Genomic DNA, 16,717 nt, shown 5'->3' with positions numbered 1-16,717 from the left:
CAACCTTTTTCAACGCCCCTTTTTTTTGGGGTTTCACTTCTGAGTTACAAAAGTTCTTTAAGTTCAAATAAATGCAAAAGTATATTGAATTTCAAGGATAATATTTAAAGAACCAGTAAAGTCATTTTCATTACTATTTTAATGAGTTTTCATCATTAGGCGCAAAATATAAAGGACAAACCTCGTTCCAGACCTTTCAGGTTTTCAGCCTGAAGCTCTTTGTCAGGACATCATCACTAAATAAAAATTCTGCAAAGAGTATATTTCTTCCAGCTATCGTCGAAAAGGAAAAAAATATCCGCATGTGATATATATTTGGAGTTCATATACTAAAAAATAAGTATCCTCTCATTTTCCACATACAATATTTTAGTATCATATAAAGGGTGATCAGATTGGAAATACTTTGTCCAATAGGATTTTTTTTAACAGATCACGCGTGACTACTGTCAAACTAAGTACACCATTTTTTTCAGTATTCATTGCCATTTCATCATGAAAATACTAACGCTTCAACAACATTTAGAAATCGTACAATTGTATTACGAAAATCGATGCTCTGTGAAAAATCGCTGTGCTCAGCAATGTGGCTCATTTTTGGCCTAATGGCGGCGTTAATAAGCAAAATTTTCATATTTGGACTGAAGATCAACCTAAAGCCATTCAAGAACAGCCATTATAAATATTAAAAACAACCGGAGCTGGAGGAATCACCGGCCCATATTTCTTCAAAGACGAGGTTGGCGTCAATGTAGCAGTGAATGGCGAAAATTATTACGCCATGATAAGCGACTTTTTGATGCCGGAAATTGAAGCCCTGTTCTCTTCCAACATTTGATTTCAACAACACGGCGATACTTCTGTATAACAAGTACTTTATTTCTCGTCTCGCAAGTTGGAAGGGAACTTCAAAAACTTTGTATGCCAGTTATTATTTCTTTGACCCAAATGCATGTGGTTCCTTGTGAAGAAGAGATGAATTTTGTCACATATTTTTAATATTTTTCTATGTTCTATTTAATACTTTATTGAGTTAGAAAAGTTTATAAATTAAAAAAAAACTATACTATATATACTTACTATACATAATTACTTATCGTTTTTTAAATACTACCGAGATACTTGTTATGCATGACTTAAAAAAAACCAGTTAAATATAATATAAAAAAATAAATAAATAGAATTTAAACATAAATAATTTAAAGTACATGACTACTCATTATTTTCTCTCGTTCTCGCATCGTTTTTGCCTCCATGGCCACTTATTTTTGGCCTCGCACTTCTAAAACTCTCTATCGCCCATTCCTGGGACTTCTCAGCGCCTTCAGTGTCAAAATTTTCCTTGCACGTACGCCTCGATGCAATTCTTGTTGGTTCTTCAATATTGTCCTTTAACAGATAGTCAGGTGCATCCCATGGTTGCGCTTCGGCTGAACCGAAAATTATGAATATCAAATTGCCGAAGAAGAAAATGCACGCAGCAATTATAAACACAATTTGCCACTTATAGCGATTGTGCTGGAAAGGGAAATGAAAAATGATTAATTCATTATTATTAAATAAATAATTGAAAACAATTGAAAAATGTCTCCTCCACTCACCACATCTGTCACTATAACGCCCACAACAAGTGGTGTAATCAGAGATACGACATTCGCTAATGTATTTACAATACCCATAACAACACCAGCATGATTTGGTGACATATCAATCGTACTGAGCACACATCCCATGGTAATACCACCGTTGAAACCCACATTCAAAGTCATTAACGCAATAGCCAATGACTCGTTTGCTTCGCCCAGAAATCCTATGCCGATCATAAGAAAAGCTGGCAGCCACAATGCCATTGTATTCGCTATCTTACGCACTACCGTCAGCGTCAGCCAACCCTTCGCCACAGCCATATTTCCGCAAAACAGATATACGTACGACATAACCCAGCGAGCGATGTAGGGTAGCGCAGAATACAAAGCATTACTTTTGATGTTCATATTGAACACACCATTCATATAAGAAGGAATTTGGGTTTGAATCGTGCTGAATCCCCATGTTTCGGCACAACGTACCATGAGCAAAGCAAGGAATGGCACCGATGTGAACATTGCAAGCCACGGTATAGGTATTTTCTTCTCATGGAAATCTTCTTCACGCTTCAGCGACATCTCAATGTATTGGCATTCCATCTTTGTTATGAAACGAGACGATGGTGGATTATCTGCCGCCAGTATCAGCCACAGTAAACACCAAACAACACAAACACCTGCTGAAATATATGAAATGCCTGGCCAACCAATTGAGCTACCCGCTATCAAACCACTCACAAGCATAGCCAACACAGTGCCGCAATCTACGCCCGTATATGTGAGTGCACCGAGCATATTGCGTTCTTGTGGCGGTGACCACTTGGCTATATGCTCATGAATAGCGGGAAAGAGCGCGGCTTGGCAAAGACCCTGCATGATGCGTATAGCGCAGAATACAAGCCAGCCTCCGCGAATCACAAGAAAAGGTGTGAGTAAGCTGAGCAGCGCCGAACCAAGAACGCCCACGAACATCACAATTTTTACGCCAAAGCGACGACTCAGATAGCCACCTGGAAACTGCGTTACCACATAACCCCAATAGAAGCTGGAAATGATGTATGATTTTTGTTGTTCTGACCAATCGAATTCCTGTAAAAAAGTTTAGATGTGAAATGTGTTGTGATTAAAACTACAGCTCCAATATTCTATCATACATACCGGAAAATTGGGATTTGTACTGGCGGCATTTGTCATCGCCACCACAGCGACGGAGATGTTCAGACGACTTACAGAAACAGCCACTATGTTGAGGAAGAGCAATAAAGTTTGGACATGACGAATGCCAAACCGGGGACCTGTAGAGTATAAAAGGAATAATACGGTAGTAAAAAAAATTATTTGTTTATAGTTTTTTAGAAATTTAAGGTAAGTTTTTGGTAGCAATACGAGGATTAAATGGCATTCTCTAGTGCTCTTAAGAATTGCATACAACATACATAAATATTATATCAGATTTTCTATTGTTGATGGAGTATCGTTGTTAGTTGCTATTTTTCCATCTCGTAAAATTTTATGCAAACTGATTTCGGCTGCTTTCAAGATCTTCTGCATTAACTTTAGGGTGGCGCGTTTTCTTGATTTTTACATTTTATTGAATTTGAGAGGCGCTTTAGTACGCTTTAATGTTTCGACAGACAGCGCGTTTAAAATATTTTTTGGTTCTTGCATTGCATATGCTTTTAATATGAAGGGGATAACGTAGTTTTTAAAATTTCGTGCCAGATCGGATCAACTGATCTCAATTAGCGATAGATAGATACCAAGTATGATAGATTACCAGGTTTGCTATTTAGCTATGGTGAAAAGAGTATATGGTGTGGCTAATATCAGACCCTTAGCCGACTCTCAGCGAATTTTGCAGAGCCCGCTGATGGGTTGACGTAGTAGGAGTTAAGTTGAATCCGTTTGTTTACGAAAAACTAAGAAGGTGTTAGTGACATAAGAAAAAAATTAACATAACGTCACTTCGTTGCCGTCTGAACAATGGCTGATTGGACGAGTGTATGTACGCATATGAAATGATAGTGCAGAATTCGACTGGCGAATCACTACCGTGACATGGCAGCCGGAGTTCCTCTCACAATTTAGTTTTTCACCATATTTATTAGCCAATCCTAGTAATCTACCACCCTTGGCTATTTAGCTATTGTTAAAAAGAAAATTGTGAGGGGAACTTTGGCTACCACGTCACTTGGGGATATGCCAGCCGAGCTCTGCGCGATCATTTTACATGCATGTACGCACCTCGTCCAATCAGTCGTTGTTTAGACGACAACGAAGTGTCATTGGTTTATTGTTTCCGCATATGACCAACACAGTCTCAGCTTTCGTAAACACACCCCAAGATAGAGAAAGAGATTGCGTCTTCGACGTAAATGGTAAAAACATACAATTTTTCGAAATTTTGGTATTCAAAATTGCGTATTGAGATATAGGTTCTTCTCAAAATAAGTTTATTTGTACATGTACGAAATTTCTGCATCAAGCTATGACAAAATAAATCGATTAAATCAAACAAAGGTCGATTTATAAGTCAAATTTAGCGTGCAGGTAAAACTACAAAATCTCATGAAAATAGAAAACTTCAAAACGCTATAAAAAAAAATCGAGCTAACTTTTAAAAACACAGCGAGGGTTTTGCTATTGAATAGGTATATTTTCAGAAAAAAAAGGTCCGGTGTGGTTTGATTTTGATGACCCCAAAATTGTCGCACAGTGTTATCGCTCGAATGATCATAGTTGACAATATTTTGATGCAAATGGTATGTATATATAACTATTAATAGTTTTGTGTTTATGATGACAGTTAACGTATATGATGGGTCGCGGGTCTGAAATATCAGTCGATTTGCGTAAATTGATTATAAAATTATATTTAGAAAAGAAATCCTTGCGTGAAATCGGCAAAATTATCGGTAAATCACATTCCAGCGCGCAAGGAGTAATTAATTCTTATATAAACTCTGGAAATATTCGGCCAAAGCCGCGATCCGGCCGGCCAAAAAAACTCTCACAGAGAGACGAGCGCCGAATCTTAGATTCAATAAGGTCTAATCCCAGAAAATCTGCTGTGGAAATACAGGAAGAGGTGCAGCAAAGTGTTGGAATAAGCGTCCACCCACAAGCGTAAAAAGCCTTTTATATCTAAAGTAAATAAAAAAAGAGGATTACCTTCGCTAAAGACTATTTGAACAAGCCCGAATCATTTTGGAGCAACGTAATTTTTAGTGATGATTCTAAATATAATTTGTTTGGTCCAGATGGAGCCGTAAAAGTTTGGAGAAAACCAAATGAGCAGATGAAAGTGAAAAATTTGGTACCCACAGTGAAACACGGTGGCGGTAACATTATGGTTTGGGGCTGTATGGCAGAAGCTGGTGTTGGAAAGCTTGTGTTTGTTGACAATGTAATGGATAAGCACCTCCACCTAAAAATCCGGAGAGAAAATCTTGAGACGAGTGCGACACAATTGGGGTTTAAAAAAAATGGGTTCTTGTTTCAACAAGACAATGACCCGAAACACACGTCATATTTGGTCAGAGAGTGGTTTCTATATAACTGCAAGCAACTACATACAGCACCGCAGTTCCCGGATCTAAATCCTATCGAGCACATCTGGGATCTGCTCGAAAAACGAATACGCAAACACACAATTACTTCGAAGGAATCCCTAAAGAAGGCTTTATCGACTGAGTGGATGAAAATAACCCAAAATGATACCGGAAACTTAGTGAAGAGCATGCGGCGGCGCTTACAAGCAGTTATCGATGCCGTGGGAGGGCCAACGAAATACTAATAACACTTAACCTATAAGAATTTTCAAATGTTTTTAATATTTTCGGTTAAGTGTACGGAAACTTATTTGACGTGCGCTCAAGACTTTTTTCATTTTTGTATAGCTTTTTCTATGTTTTAAGTTCGTAACCCATGAAAAGGCTTATTTTGTGTTCTTCAACCTTTAAATATATCTATTTCGAAAAATAAATTTTATTTTTAGATTGTATGATGGAGCTTTTATTGATAATTTTTTAAAATTTCAGGTGTACTTAAACTTTTTTGGCTCACTGTACATATATATTTATTATTCATTACGAGTTGAGCTTAATAACTAATAAAGCATTAAGCGTTATTGGGTTCATGCCAAGTGATTCATAAATTGGATCCATTATTTCCCTAAATCCTTCACTGTCCAGGAACAGAAATGGTTTTCCATCAGTGGTGACAATTTTTAATATTGAGGAAACAATTGAATTTTCACTTTTTATTTTTTCTGTTCTTAAATTTAATCACAAATAGTAGAAATAAAATTTTATATTCATTTTTGTCCTTTGCAGGTAGGTTTTTATTGAGTAGAAATCGGCTTTTATAAGACAGACTGATATGAAAACAGCACCGATTTGAACCCTATGGATAATCATGGACTCACCATAAAGCTGTAGAGAAAGTAGAAACGTAAAGCTCTTGCTGGGTTGAACAAGATGTTCGAAGATTTGTTGTATAATGAAATTATACCGTATCTTTTGCATAATTTGGCCGACTAGATGTCTGATAGGATCCATGCTGTCGTAACAAAAAAAGCAGGCATCAAAAATAACTAAAAAACCTGATTAAGAATCACTTGTTATTCTTCTTCTTCTTAGTTGGCGCTATAACCGCTTACGCGATTTTGGCCGAGTTTAACAAAGCGCGCCAGTCGTTTCTTTCTCGTGCTAACCGGCGCCAGTTGGACACACCAAGTGAAGCCAAGTCCTTCTCCACCTGATCTTTCCAACGCAGAGGAGGCCGCCCTCTTCCTCTGCTACCACCAGCTGGTACCGCATCGAATACTTTCAAAGCCGGAGCGTTTGTATCCATTCGGACGACATGACCCAGCCAACATAGCCGCTGGATCTTTATTCGCTGCGCTATGTCTATGTCGTCGTAAAGCTCATACAGCTCATCGTTCCATCGTCTGCGATATTCGCCGTTGCCAACGGTTAAAGGTCCAAAAATCTTACGCAGAATCTTTCTCTCCAACACTCCAAGCGTCGCTTCATCGGATGTTGTCATCGTCCAAGCTTCTGCGCCATACGTTAGGACGGGCATGATGAGAGTCTTGTAGAGTGTTAGTTTTGTTCGTCGAGAGAGGACTTTACTGCTCAGTTGCCTACTTAGTCCAAAGTAGCACTTGTTGGCAAGAGAGATTCTACGTTGGATTTCAAGGCTGACATTGTTATCGGTGTTAATGCTGGTTCCTAAATACACGAAGTCTTTTACAACCTCAAAATTATAACTGTCAACAGTGACGTGGGTGCCGATACGCGAGTGCGCCGACTGTTTGTTTGAAGACAGGAGGTACTTCGTTTTGTCCTCGTTCACCACCAGACCCATTCGCTTTGCCTCTTTATCCAGTTTGGAGAAGGCAGAACTAACAGCGCGGTTGTTAAGGCCAATGATGTCAATATCATCGGCATACGCCAACAATTGTACGCTCTTATAAAATATTGTGCCTGAGCGATTAAGTTCTGCGGCTCGTACAATGCTCTCCAACATCAGGTTAAAGAAGTCACACGACAGCGAGTCACCCTGTCTGAAACCTCGTTTGGTATCAAACGGCTCGGAGAGGTCCTTCCCAATTCTGACGGCGCTGCTGGTGTTGAGCAACGTCATCTTACATAGCCGTATTAGTTTTGCGGGGATACCAAATTCAGACATCGCGGCATACAGGTAACTCCTTTCCGTACTGTCGAATGCAGCTTTGAAATCGACGAAAAGGTGGTGTGTGTCGATTCTCCTTTCATGGGTCTTTTCCAAGATTTGGCGTATTGAGAATATTTGGTCGATGGTGGACTTTCCAGGTCTGAAGCCACACTGATAAGGTCCAATCAGTTGGTTGACGGTGGGCTTCAGCCTTTCACACAATACGCTCGCTAGAACCTTATAGGCGATATTTAGAAGACTAATCCCGCGGTAATTGGCACAAATTGCAGGATCACCCTTCTTATGGATTGGGCAGAGCACACTTAAATTCCAATCGGCAGGCATGCTTTCATCCGACCATATTATGCATAGGAGCTGATGCATGCACCTTACCAGCTCCTCGCCGCCATGTTTGAATAGCTCAGCCGGCAGTCCGTCGGCGCCCCCGGCTTTGTTGTTCTTTAGCCGCGTTATCGCTATTCTCACCTCGTCATGATCGGGTAGCGGAACTACAATTCCGTCGTCAACGATTGGGGTATCGGGATCTTCACTTTCTCTGTGACATGCGCAGCTGTCACTGTTTAATAGGTTCGAGAAGTGTTCCCTCCATAATTTAAGATTGCTCTGTACGTCAGTCACCAGTTCGCCGTCTTTGTTCTTACAGGAAAACGCCCTGGTCTTGAAACCTTCTGTAAGCCGCCGAACTTTCTGGTAGAATTTTCGGGCGTTGTTCCTGTTGGCCAGCATCTCAAGCTCTTCGCACTCACGTATTTCGGCCTCTCGTTTCTTCTTTCGGATAATACGTCTCTCTTCCTTTTTCAGCTCTCTGTAGCGATCCCACATGGCTCGCGTTGCGCCCGATCGCAGCGTGGCTCTATAGGCGGCATCTTTTCTTTCTGCGGCAGCATGACATTCCTCGTCGTACCAATTGTTTTTTCGGGCTCGCCGGAATCCGATTTCTTCTTCGGCGGCGGTACGTAGGGAACGAGAAATGTGGCTCCATTGCTCGCGCATGCCGATTTGTTGGGCAGTGCTTTCGGAGAGCAGGAGTGAGAGTCGAGTGGCGAATCTTCTGGCTGTCTGTTGTGATTGCAGCTTTTCGATGTCGAACATTCTTTGCGTAGGTAGATGTACGTTTTTTGCTGCACAGAGGCGGGTGCGCAGCTTGGCTGCAACAAGGTAATGATCCGAGTCGATGTTGGGTCCTCGGATCGTGCGTACATCTAATACACTAGAAGCGTGTCTTCCATCTATCACAACATGATCGATCTGGTTTCGCGTTTTTCGATCAGGAGACAGCCAGGTAGCTTGGTGTATCTTTTTATGCTGGAATCTGGTGCTGCAGACTACCATGTTTCGGGCCCCGGCGAAGTCGATCAGCCTCTGTCCGTTACCGGATGTTTCGTTGTGCAGGCTGAATTTTCCGACTGTGGGACCAAAAATTCCCTCCTTGCCCACCCTGGCGTTGAAGTCGCCAAGCACGACTTTTATGTCGTGGCGGGGGCAGCGCTCATAGGAACGTTCCAGGCGCTCATAGAAGGAATCTTTGGTCGCATCGTCCTTCTCTTCCGTCGGGGCGTGGGCGCAAATTAGCGATATGTTGAAAAAACGGGCTTTGATGCGGATTGTTGCGAGACGCTCGTCCACCGGAGTGAACGACAGTACTTGGCGACGAAGTCTCTCTCCCACAACAAATCCGACACCGAATTTGCGCTCCTTTACATGACAGCTGTAGTAGACGTCGCAAGGTCCTATGGTTTTCTTACCTTGCCCCGTCCATCGCATCTCTTGGATGGCAGTGATGTCAGCCTTTACTCTCACGAGGACATCAACCAGCCGGGCAGAGGCACCTTCCCCATTAAGGGACCGGACATTCCAGGTGCATGCCCTCAAATCATAATCCTTAGTTCGTTTGCAGGGGTCGTCATCAGTATAGGGAGGTCTCATCCGAGGCTTTTTTACACTTTTCATTGGGGGCGATTTTTAAGTGGCGGGTCCCAAACCCAACGCACAACCAGCTATCCTGGAATATTTCGCCTTCTCACGTTAGCTCACTCCCGAACGGATGTTCGGAAGCTACCCAGAGGATACGTGGGCTAATCCCGGCCGTTGTGAGCTGCTTGAACCATATGCAGAAGAATCGTCCTGGCCATTCCCAAGTGAATGGCGATCAGTAACTTTCCCCACTTGCGTGGACTTCTACACATGGAACCATCCTCCTACTTGTTATTAAGAAATAAGAAATAATTAAATGAAAAAGCTGCTTTAATAATACATATAGTACATCGATATAATTAAATACATAATGACTACGCGATAAAAATAGAAAAATACATATACAGAAATTATATCACATATTGATTTCCATACAAAAATAGTTTCCGCTTGAGTAATAACAGAAGGTTTTATTTAGGTATTAAAGTATTTATATATTATACATATACCTATACGCCACTGTATATAAATACTTATGTTTTTTATGCATTTACTGCTACTTAATCATTGGCACTTTTGCCTTAAACTCTTTCATCGTCGTCATAACCTAACCCAACCACATATGTATTTGGTAAACCTAATTCATTAATTTAAATCAACTTGAAGGGAAACAACTTAATCACACCCAGCATAAATCACTAAAAATCTTGGCGTTGCGATCATAAAGATTAACCACAATTTGAGTGCCTTATATTTTATAATTAAACTGAAATGTCAGACTGTGGCCGCTACTTTTTTTTTTCTTTCGCCAACATACCCAAAATTAGCAAATTACTTTCATCCTGCTGACCCCTTACACCCGCAATTATTGCTACGTTTCACCACGGTTCTAATAATTGGGATAGGTAGAAAATTTTAACGCTTGATGCTACTACCAAATGTAACCAATGCCGATGGTACAACGAATCTTTACCTGGTGGTTATTTACTTATTTTGCGAACTTTCTACTCTAAACTGACTGAATTTTTATCTGATTTTTTGGCAAATACATTGTTATAAATTATATTATCAATATTGTTATTATTTTTTGTTTTTTTGTATTTATATATAGATATGTATGTTGTTTTTATATATGCAGCATTATGAGAAATTCATACCTTATTTATTTGGAGTATGAGTCGTAAGCATTGGCAGCTGATACGCAATTGTAGAGTAATAATTTTATTGTTATTTTTCATTTAACAAATCAATAAACTATTTAAACTTTGGCAAGTGGCAGCCACAAACGTCACACCGTCACAAATATATCTACAAAAACATGAGACCCATGTTTGGCATGAAGGGACTTTACACAAAAGCGATTTCTATCAAGCCAACATTGCAATTTTAAGAAATAAATACCTTTCTGACAGATGATTCACAGCGAAATTAGGCAAACATACTTTCCTTAGCCATTATTGGTTTGTACCTCTGTTTCTCATATACTAGTGCACACCGTTGGAAAAGTATATAGACATCACTATTTTGTAATAAAAATATAGGTTTGGTTAGGTTGACCTGGCTGACTGAAAGCCATCACATAGACCTATTGGCCCTTAGTGTTACCAGATGGAGCCAGAGATTTGCGTTTTTTTGTAGTAGACATCTTGTAATACGCCTGCGTATTTTGCGAATCTAAATCTGAATCTGAACTCCGAGAGGAATTCTAACTTCTGATAGTGTTGTATGGTTCTAGCTAACTTAGGGCACGAACATAGAAGGAGTTCTAGCGTTTCCCTCTCTTCCAGTTCATAGCAAAATCTGCAGCTATCGTTGTTTGTAATTCCCATCTTGTACTCGTATGCGTGTGCTGCCAGCAACTTGTGGCCAGTCAGTATACCTATGATAGTTCTGCACTCTTTTCTGGACGTGGCTGGTACAAATTTGGCGAATTTATCTGCATTCTGTTTTGCAAGTGGTTAGATTGTTCTAGTCCGTACTTTCATGTCCACAACGAGGCATTGTTTTCTTGTTCAAATGGTATGTAAACAGCTCTTTTGCCAATCTCATCTACAATTTCGTTTCATACAGCCCTTATATCCTGGTACCCAATAGCTAGGAATTGCTTGATGTCTTTGTGAATGCTATTGCCGCAGCCTTACCTACAGGAAAGGCCTCTGCTTGAAAGATACTGTAGTAGTCGGAGAGTTCAAATGACTGCCTGATACGTAGCTCTGCGCGATAGATCCCTGCCCTTACTCCGTCTAACATTTTCAAGCCATCGGTAAATACATTAAGAGTATTTGGGTTAGGTTTAATTCCTTTTTTCCATGCCTCTTCTTGCATTGCTGCCTGGAATTTCTTCATCCAATTGCCTTTCGGGGTCATATAATTGATCTTGACCCAGTAACTCATGCCTATTGAGCTGTGCCCGAATCTTTTACGAGTAAATTCGCCTGTCGCGCTGAGTCTTACGGCAGATTTAGCTGCTAGACATTCCGCCGCAAAATAAATTGGTGGCCAGTTCAGTATTATTTCGGTTTTCTTAGTGCAGTCCACCACACTAGAGTAGTACAAGGTCCTGCACTCGAAGTTTAACCACTTTCAGACCGCTAGCGCACCTGATGCACGGGCACTAGCGAAAGAACTGAAAATATGTGACCGTTGCATCTGCCGCATACTGAAAAATGATCTTAAAGTCGAGACTTACAAGATCCAAAAGGGGCATGACCTCACACCAAAGCAGCAACAAGTCACACTTGAGAGAGCGAAGGAGTTGCTTCGCTTGGCCGAAAGACGTAAATTTCCGAACATTGTGTTTTCTGACGAGAACATTTTTTAAATTGATCAATTCGTAAACGCTCAAAATGATAGGGTTTATTTGACCGACATGCGAGCCGTTCATACGGGAATTTGAGCCATCAATTCGTTATGGCAAATGTTTGGGCCGCTGTAACCGCAGATGGGCGCTCTCCAATCGTTTTCATCGAGCCTGGCGTCAAGGTAAATGCGAAATATTATTGGGAAAGTATTCTGAAGGTTGCTTTGAAGCCTCGGGCAGACAAACATTTCGGTGGCAGACCATGGACGTTTCAACAGGACTCGGCACCGTCTCACAAAGCTCGAGTGAACCAAGAATGACTAAAAAACAGCGTTCAAAACTTCATAACGTCCACACAATGGCTCTCAAATTCACAAGACGCGAATTCGATTGATTATTCTCTTTGAGACATTTTGGAGAGCAAGTGCGGAACTAAAAGATTCACCAGTTACGAGGCGCTCAAAAAAACCCTTGTCCGCGAGTGGGCCAAAATACCTGCAAGTCACATTCGGGCAGAGTGCGATTCGTTTCTGGAGCGTCTCAAAGCCGTTAAGGCAAAAGGTGGTCATATCAAGCAAAAGTAAATTGATTGATCGACTTTCTATTATTTTCACACAGTTTTTATCTTTAATTAAATAAAAAGAATTTTCCAAACTAAATTTAGGGCCTTTTTAATTGGTTACACTTCGAGAGCCGGACCCTGTAATATTGGCTTTACTATAGCTGAGTAGCACCAAGTTTCAACACAATGAAGAAGTTTTTTTAGTATCTTAATCTGATCTCACATACGGTGTCACTTTTACAAAATTTAAATGGTGTACGAAATATGATTAATATATTTTCGCAATGCTTTTTCATTCATTCATTTAAAGTTTTTCTGGTAACTTTGAAAATATTCTGAAATTTCAGAATTTAGATTCACAATCAGGACCCTTGAAACCGCAAAGTGTACATTTTCACTAAGAGGTAATGAAATTTGAAAGATCCACTTTGGAATTCGTCAACTTGGATTCAATCAGTCAATAATTTTTTATAAATATTTAATATTCTATCTCAGTACATCAGCCACAATATGAATTTTATATTCTGGGTAATTTGTTTTTGAGCTCGAGGATATGTTAAAAGCTTAGTGAAATAATACAAAAGGAAAAACTAAATAAAAAACAAATTTATATGTGTTCTTAATAAGCACTTTTGTATTACTATGGTATATAAAAAAAAATATTTTATTCACATAAATCACTTTCCGCATTTCTAAAAAAGCATATAATTATTTATTATTTATTATTTATTAATTATTTTCTTTTACCGTCAAAATTTTCTTATCATTTTCACTAACCTTTCTCCATTTCTTCTATAATTCTTTCTTCGCTCATTTTGCCGTACTTTTCACGACTCTTGAATTTAATTCGCTATTCACTCAGAGTAGCTCACCAAGTCCAATTCCCTTGTCACAGGATCATAACACTTTTCTAAACACTTCTCTCGGCAAAAGCTGTTGGGTCACTTTCAAAAATTTCAACGCGCCTATAATATTTATTTGTTTGCATCCACAAAAGAATTCGGCATCGATTTGATTAAATTTACCGATAAACATTGCATACTGTGGAATAGATCTGTTATCACAAAAAAATGTAGAGATTTATTTATTTCCGTTTCTCTTTTTGGTGGCGAATTTGTATAAATTATGGATGTCGATAACTGGAGCTCTAAAGAAAGAAAAATATTACTAGCATAAAAAAGTTATTATAATTACACTATGCAACACTACATTTTAGCTAAGTATTAGAATCGAATAACAGAAATTTCAATAATATTTTGCAATTGATATTGCAATAGAATTTTCAAGTGACAACAGAAGCTTACATACATACTTTATACACAATATATTGCGATTGAACAAAATGAGCCTCCAATGCTCAAGTCAGACTTAAAATATTAATAACGGCTCACAAAATAGTAACAGCTTAACTACATTTGTATTAATTTCTATCAAATATCCATTATTTCCATAGCTTGCACTAAATTTTCCCAAAGCTCTGACGTAAAGGAGAATTGTCGGGACTGAATTTGGATTTAGCGCCCCACAGCTATTAAATGTGGCTAATCTCTTCCCAGTGATATCTAAAAAATAAAATTTTGTTGCATAGTGTAGTTCTTGCATAAGCACGTTTGCTTGAATTCAAATTCAATTACCCACAAGCTATCAAAAACGGATTATCTCTTCCCAGTGATTTTCAAAAAATTAAATTTTGTTCCATATTGTATTTCGTGCAAACGCACGTTTGTCTTAATTCAAATTAAATTAAGCACAAGCTATCAAAAACGAATTATCATCGAATTCCAAAAAAATTTTGCTGCATAGTGTAGTTTTTATCAACAACACGCATACTGGAATTCAAATTAATTACTCACAAGCTATGAAACGTGGCTGATTAATTCCCAATGATGTCCAAAAAGTAAAATATTGTTGCATAGTATAGTTCATTCAACTTGAATTCGAATTCAATTACCCGCAAGCCACCAAAACCTTCTAATAATTTCCAAGTGATATTAAAAAATAATAATTTTATTGCATAGTGTTATATGACATTCGCTGTTCGTTGCTTAGCAAATTTTTTCTTTCGTTCTGTCGCAGTGCGTTGTTTTACTTTTGTATCAGTAAACTAAAAATAAATTATTCCCCTGCAAAAGGAGGGGGAAATCAGAAAACCCCCACAGTTGGCTTTACAAATGCCATTATCGCCCCTACTTCTACAAAACATTTGCATATATGTATGTGTGTATACACATATTTCTACTATAGCATTTTAAAACTATACTCTACAAAAAATTTACTCAGCAAGGGCCAAATGCAGAACCCAGTATCTATGATGATACATCACAATTCAAATTTCTAAGGTACTCGGATTTCAAAAAGCGGTTGCCATGATTTTGTTAACTGGCCGACCTACCAGAGCAATACTCAACTCTTACTCATAAAAAGAAGTCCATTGTTCGAGTATCTTTCGGCCTGCGATGTGTTGGGATAAATATAAGGTATTTCCGCAAGCTTGTCTTTGCAAGCGCGTAGTTCTAGTTGTATTCGTCGCATCGGTTCACGCTAGAGCTTTTTGGAAAGCTCTTTTCATGTGCTAACACGTGTTTGATTAATTGTTGTTTGCTTTTAGTTTTAAAGAGAAAATACGGCATATTTTACAGTACTACTACGATAAAGGCAAAAATGCATCTCATGCTGCCAATAAAATTTGTGCAGTTTATGGACCCGATACAGTTTCCATTTCCAGCGCACAACGATGGTTTCAACGTTTTCGTTCTGGTGCAGAGGTGATCGAAGATGCGTCACGGTCCGGAAGGCCTGTCGTCGAAAATTGCGATAAAATCGCTGAATTGATCGAAAGAGACCGGCATAGTAGCAACAGTAGCATCGGCCAAGAGCTGGGCATGAGTCATCAAACTGTTATAAACCATTTGAAGAAGCTTGGATTCAAAAAGAAGCTCGATGTATGGGTGCCACACGACTTGACGCATAAAAACATTTTTGCCCGTATGGATGCATGCGAATCGCTCCTGAATCGCAACAAAATCGACCCGTTTTTGAAGCGGATGGTGACTGGCGATGAAAAGTGGGTCACTTACGACAACGTGAAGCGCAAGCGGTCGTGGTCGAAAAGCGGTGTAGCTGCCCAGACGGTGGCCAAGCCTGGATTGACGGCCAGGAAGGTTCTTCTGTGTGTTTGGTGGGATTGGCAGGGAATCATCCACTATGAGCTGCTCCACTATGGCCAAACGCTCAATTCGGACCTGTACTGCCAACAACTGGACCGCTTGAATGCAGCACTCATGCAGAAGAGGCCATCATCAGGACAACGCCAAGCCACACACACATTTGGTGACGCGCCAGAAGCTCCGGGAGCTCGGATGGGAGGTTCTTTTGCATCCACCGTATAGTCCGGATCTCGCACCAAGTGATTACCACCTATTTCTGTCCATGGCGAACGAGCTTGGTAGTCGGAAGTTGTCCACAAGAGAGTCCTGTGAAAATTGGCTCTCCGAGTTTTTTGACAATAGGGAAGCGAGCTTCTATAAGAGGGGCATTATGAAGTTGGCATCTCGTTGGGAACTCGTCATCGAACAAAACGGCGCATATTTGACTTAAATCGCATTATTATAACCAATTTTATGAACAATTGAAAATTCAATAAAAATACCGCAAGACTTTTTTGACAACCTTATACATGCTTTGTCCAAGTAGCAGAAAACAAGTAGCAAGACGCGTCGGAAATACTAGCTCGAGCAAGCAGCGCTATCGGGAACGCAAGAGTTGGGCCAATAAATTTAGAGCTTCGCAATGTACTTACAGGTTGTTTATAGGAGGTGGCAGCATAGAAAATCATGCGAGAATACTTTATCGAAAACTTTAAAATGCTGGTCTTGTTGTTGTTGTAGCAGCATAAACATCCCCCTAACACGTACGGAGAATGCTGCTGAAGTGGCAGTACTTGGCTGGATATTAATCCAGGGCATTCCGGTTACGTAGAACCGACTATCGTGAAAACATAAAAATGCTGGTCAAACCACTCGCTAAATTTCCACAGGTCTTTGATCTTTGGAACTTTGAATTATAAAGCAACCAAGAAATTTGGGGCATTTTGAAAATCGTCGGCTAATGTAGAAAACAGATTCCATAGAGAGTTAAAGAGTTTGAAGCCATGGG

At 39.7% G+C, this 16,717-nt stretch overlaps 1 protein-coding gene across 1 annotated transcript; it reads right to left on the bottom strand.

The window, feature by feature from the left end:
• Positions 1 to 1,212: 1,212 nt before the first annotated feature.
• Positions 1,213 to 13,376, bottom strand: LOC129244140 (putative inorganic phosphate cotransporter). Its single transcript, XM_054881754.1, has 4 exons — positions 13,340 to 13,376; positions 2,745 to 2,881; positions 1,602 to 2,675; positions 1,213 to 1,518 (listed from the first exon to the last, which is right to left on the bottom strand). Exons 1-4 carry the CDS (start codon positions 13,374 to 13,376, stop codon positions 1,213 to 1,215), a joined length of 1,554 nt encoding a protein of 517 aa, XP_054737729.1.
• Positions 13,377 to 16,717: the final 3,341 nt, after the last annotated feature.

This window comes from Anastrepha obliqua, chromosome 4 (assembly GCF_027943255.1).
Source record: "Anastrepha obliqua isolate idAnaObli1 chromosome 4, idAnaObli1_1.0, whole genome shotgun sequence".
In the NCBI taxonomy this organism is placed as follows: domain Eukaryota; kingdom Metazoa; phylum Arthropoda; class Insecta; order Diptera; family Tephritidae; genus Anastrepha; species Anastrepha obliqua.
Note: the sequence above shows the minus strand (reverse complement) of the source record. Positions and strands in the feature narration are given on the sequence as shown.

What these genes read in the sequence shown, in the direction of transcription:
- LOC129244140 (XM_054881754.1), bottom strand. Translation starts at nt 13,376, where the DNA reads ATGAGCGAAGAAAGAATTATAGAAGAAATGGAGAAAG. An exon ending in GTACAAATCCCAATTTTCCG is followed by an intron (nt 2,676 to 2,744) that starts GTATGTATGATA and finishes ACTTTTTTACAG; the next exon opens with GAATTCGATTGGTCAGAACA. An exon ending in GCGTTATAGTGACAGATGTG is followed by an intron (nt 1,519 to 1,601) that starts GTGAGTGGAGGA and finishes TTCCCTTTCCAG; the next exon opens with CACAATCGCTATAAGTGGCA.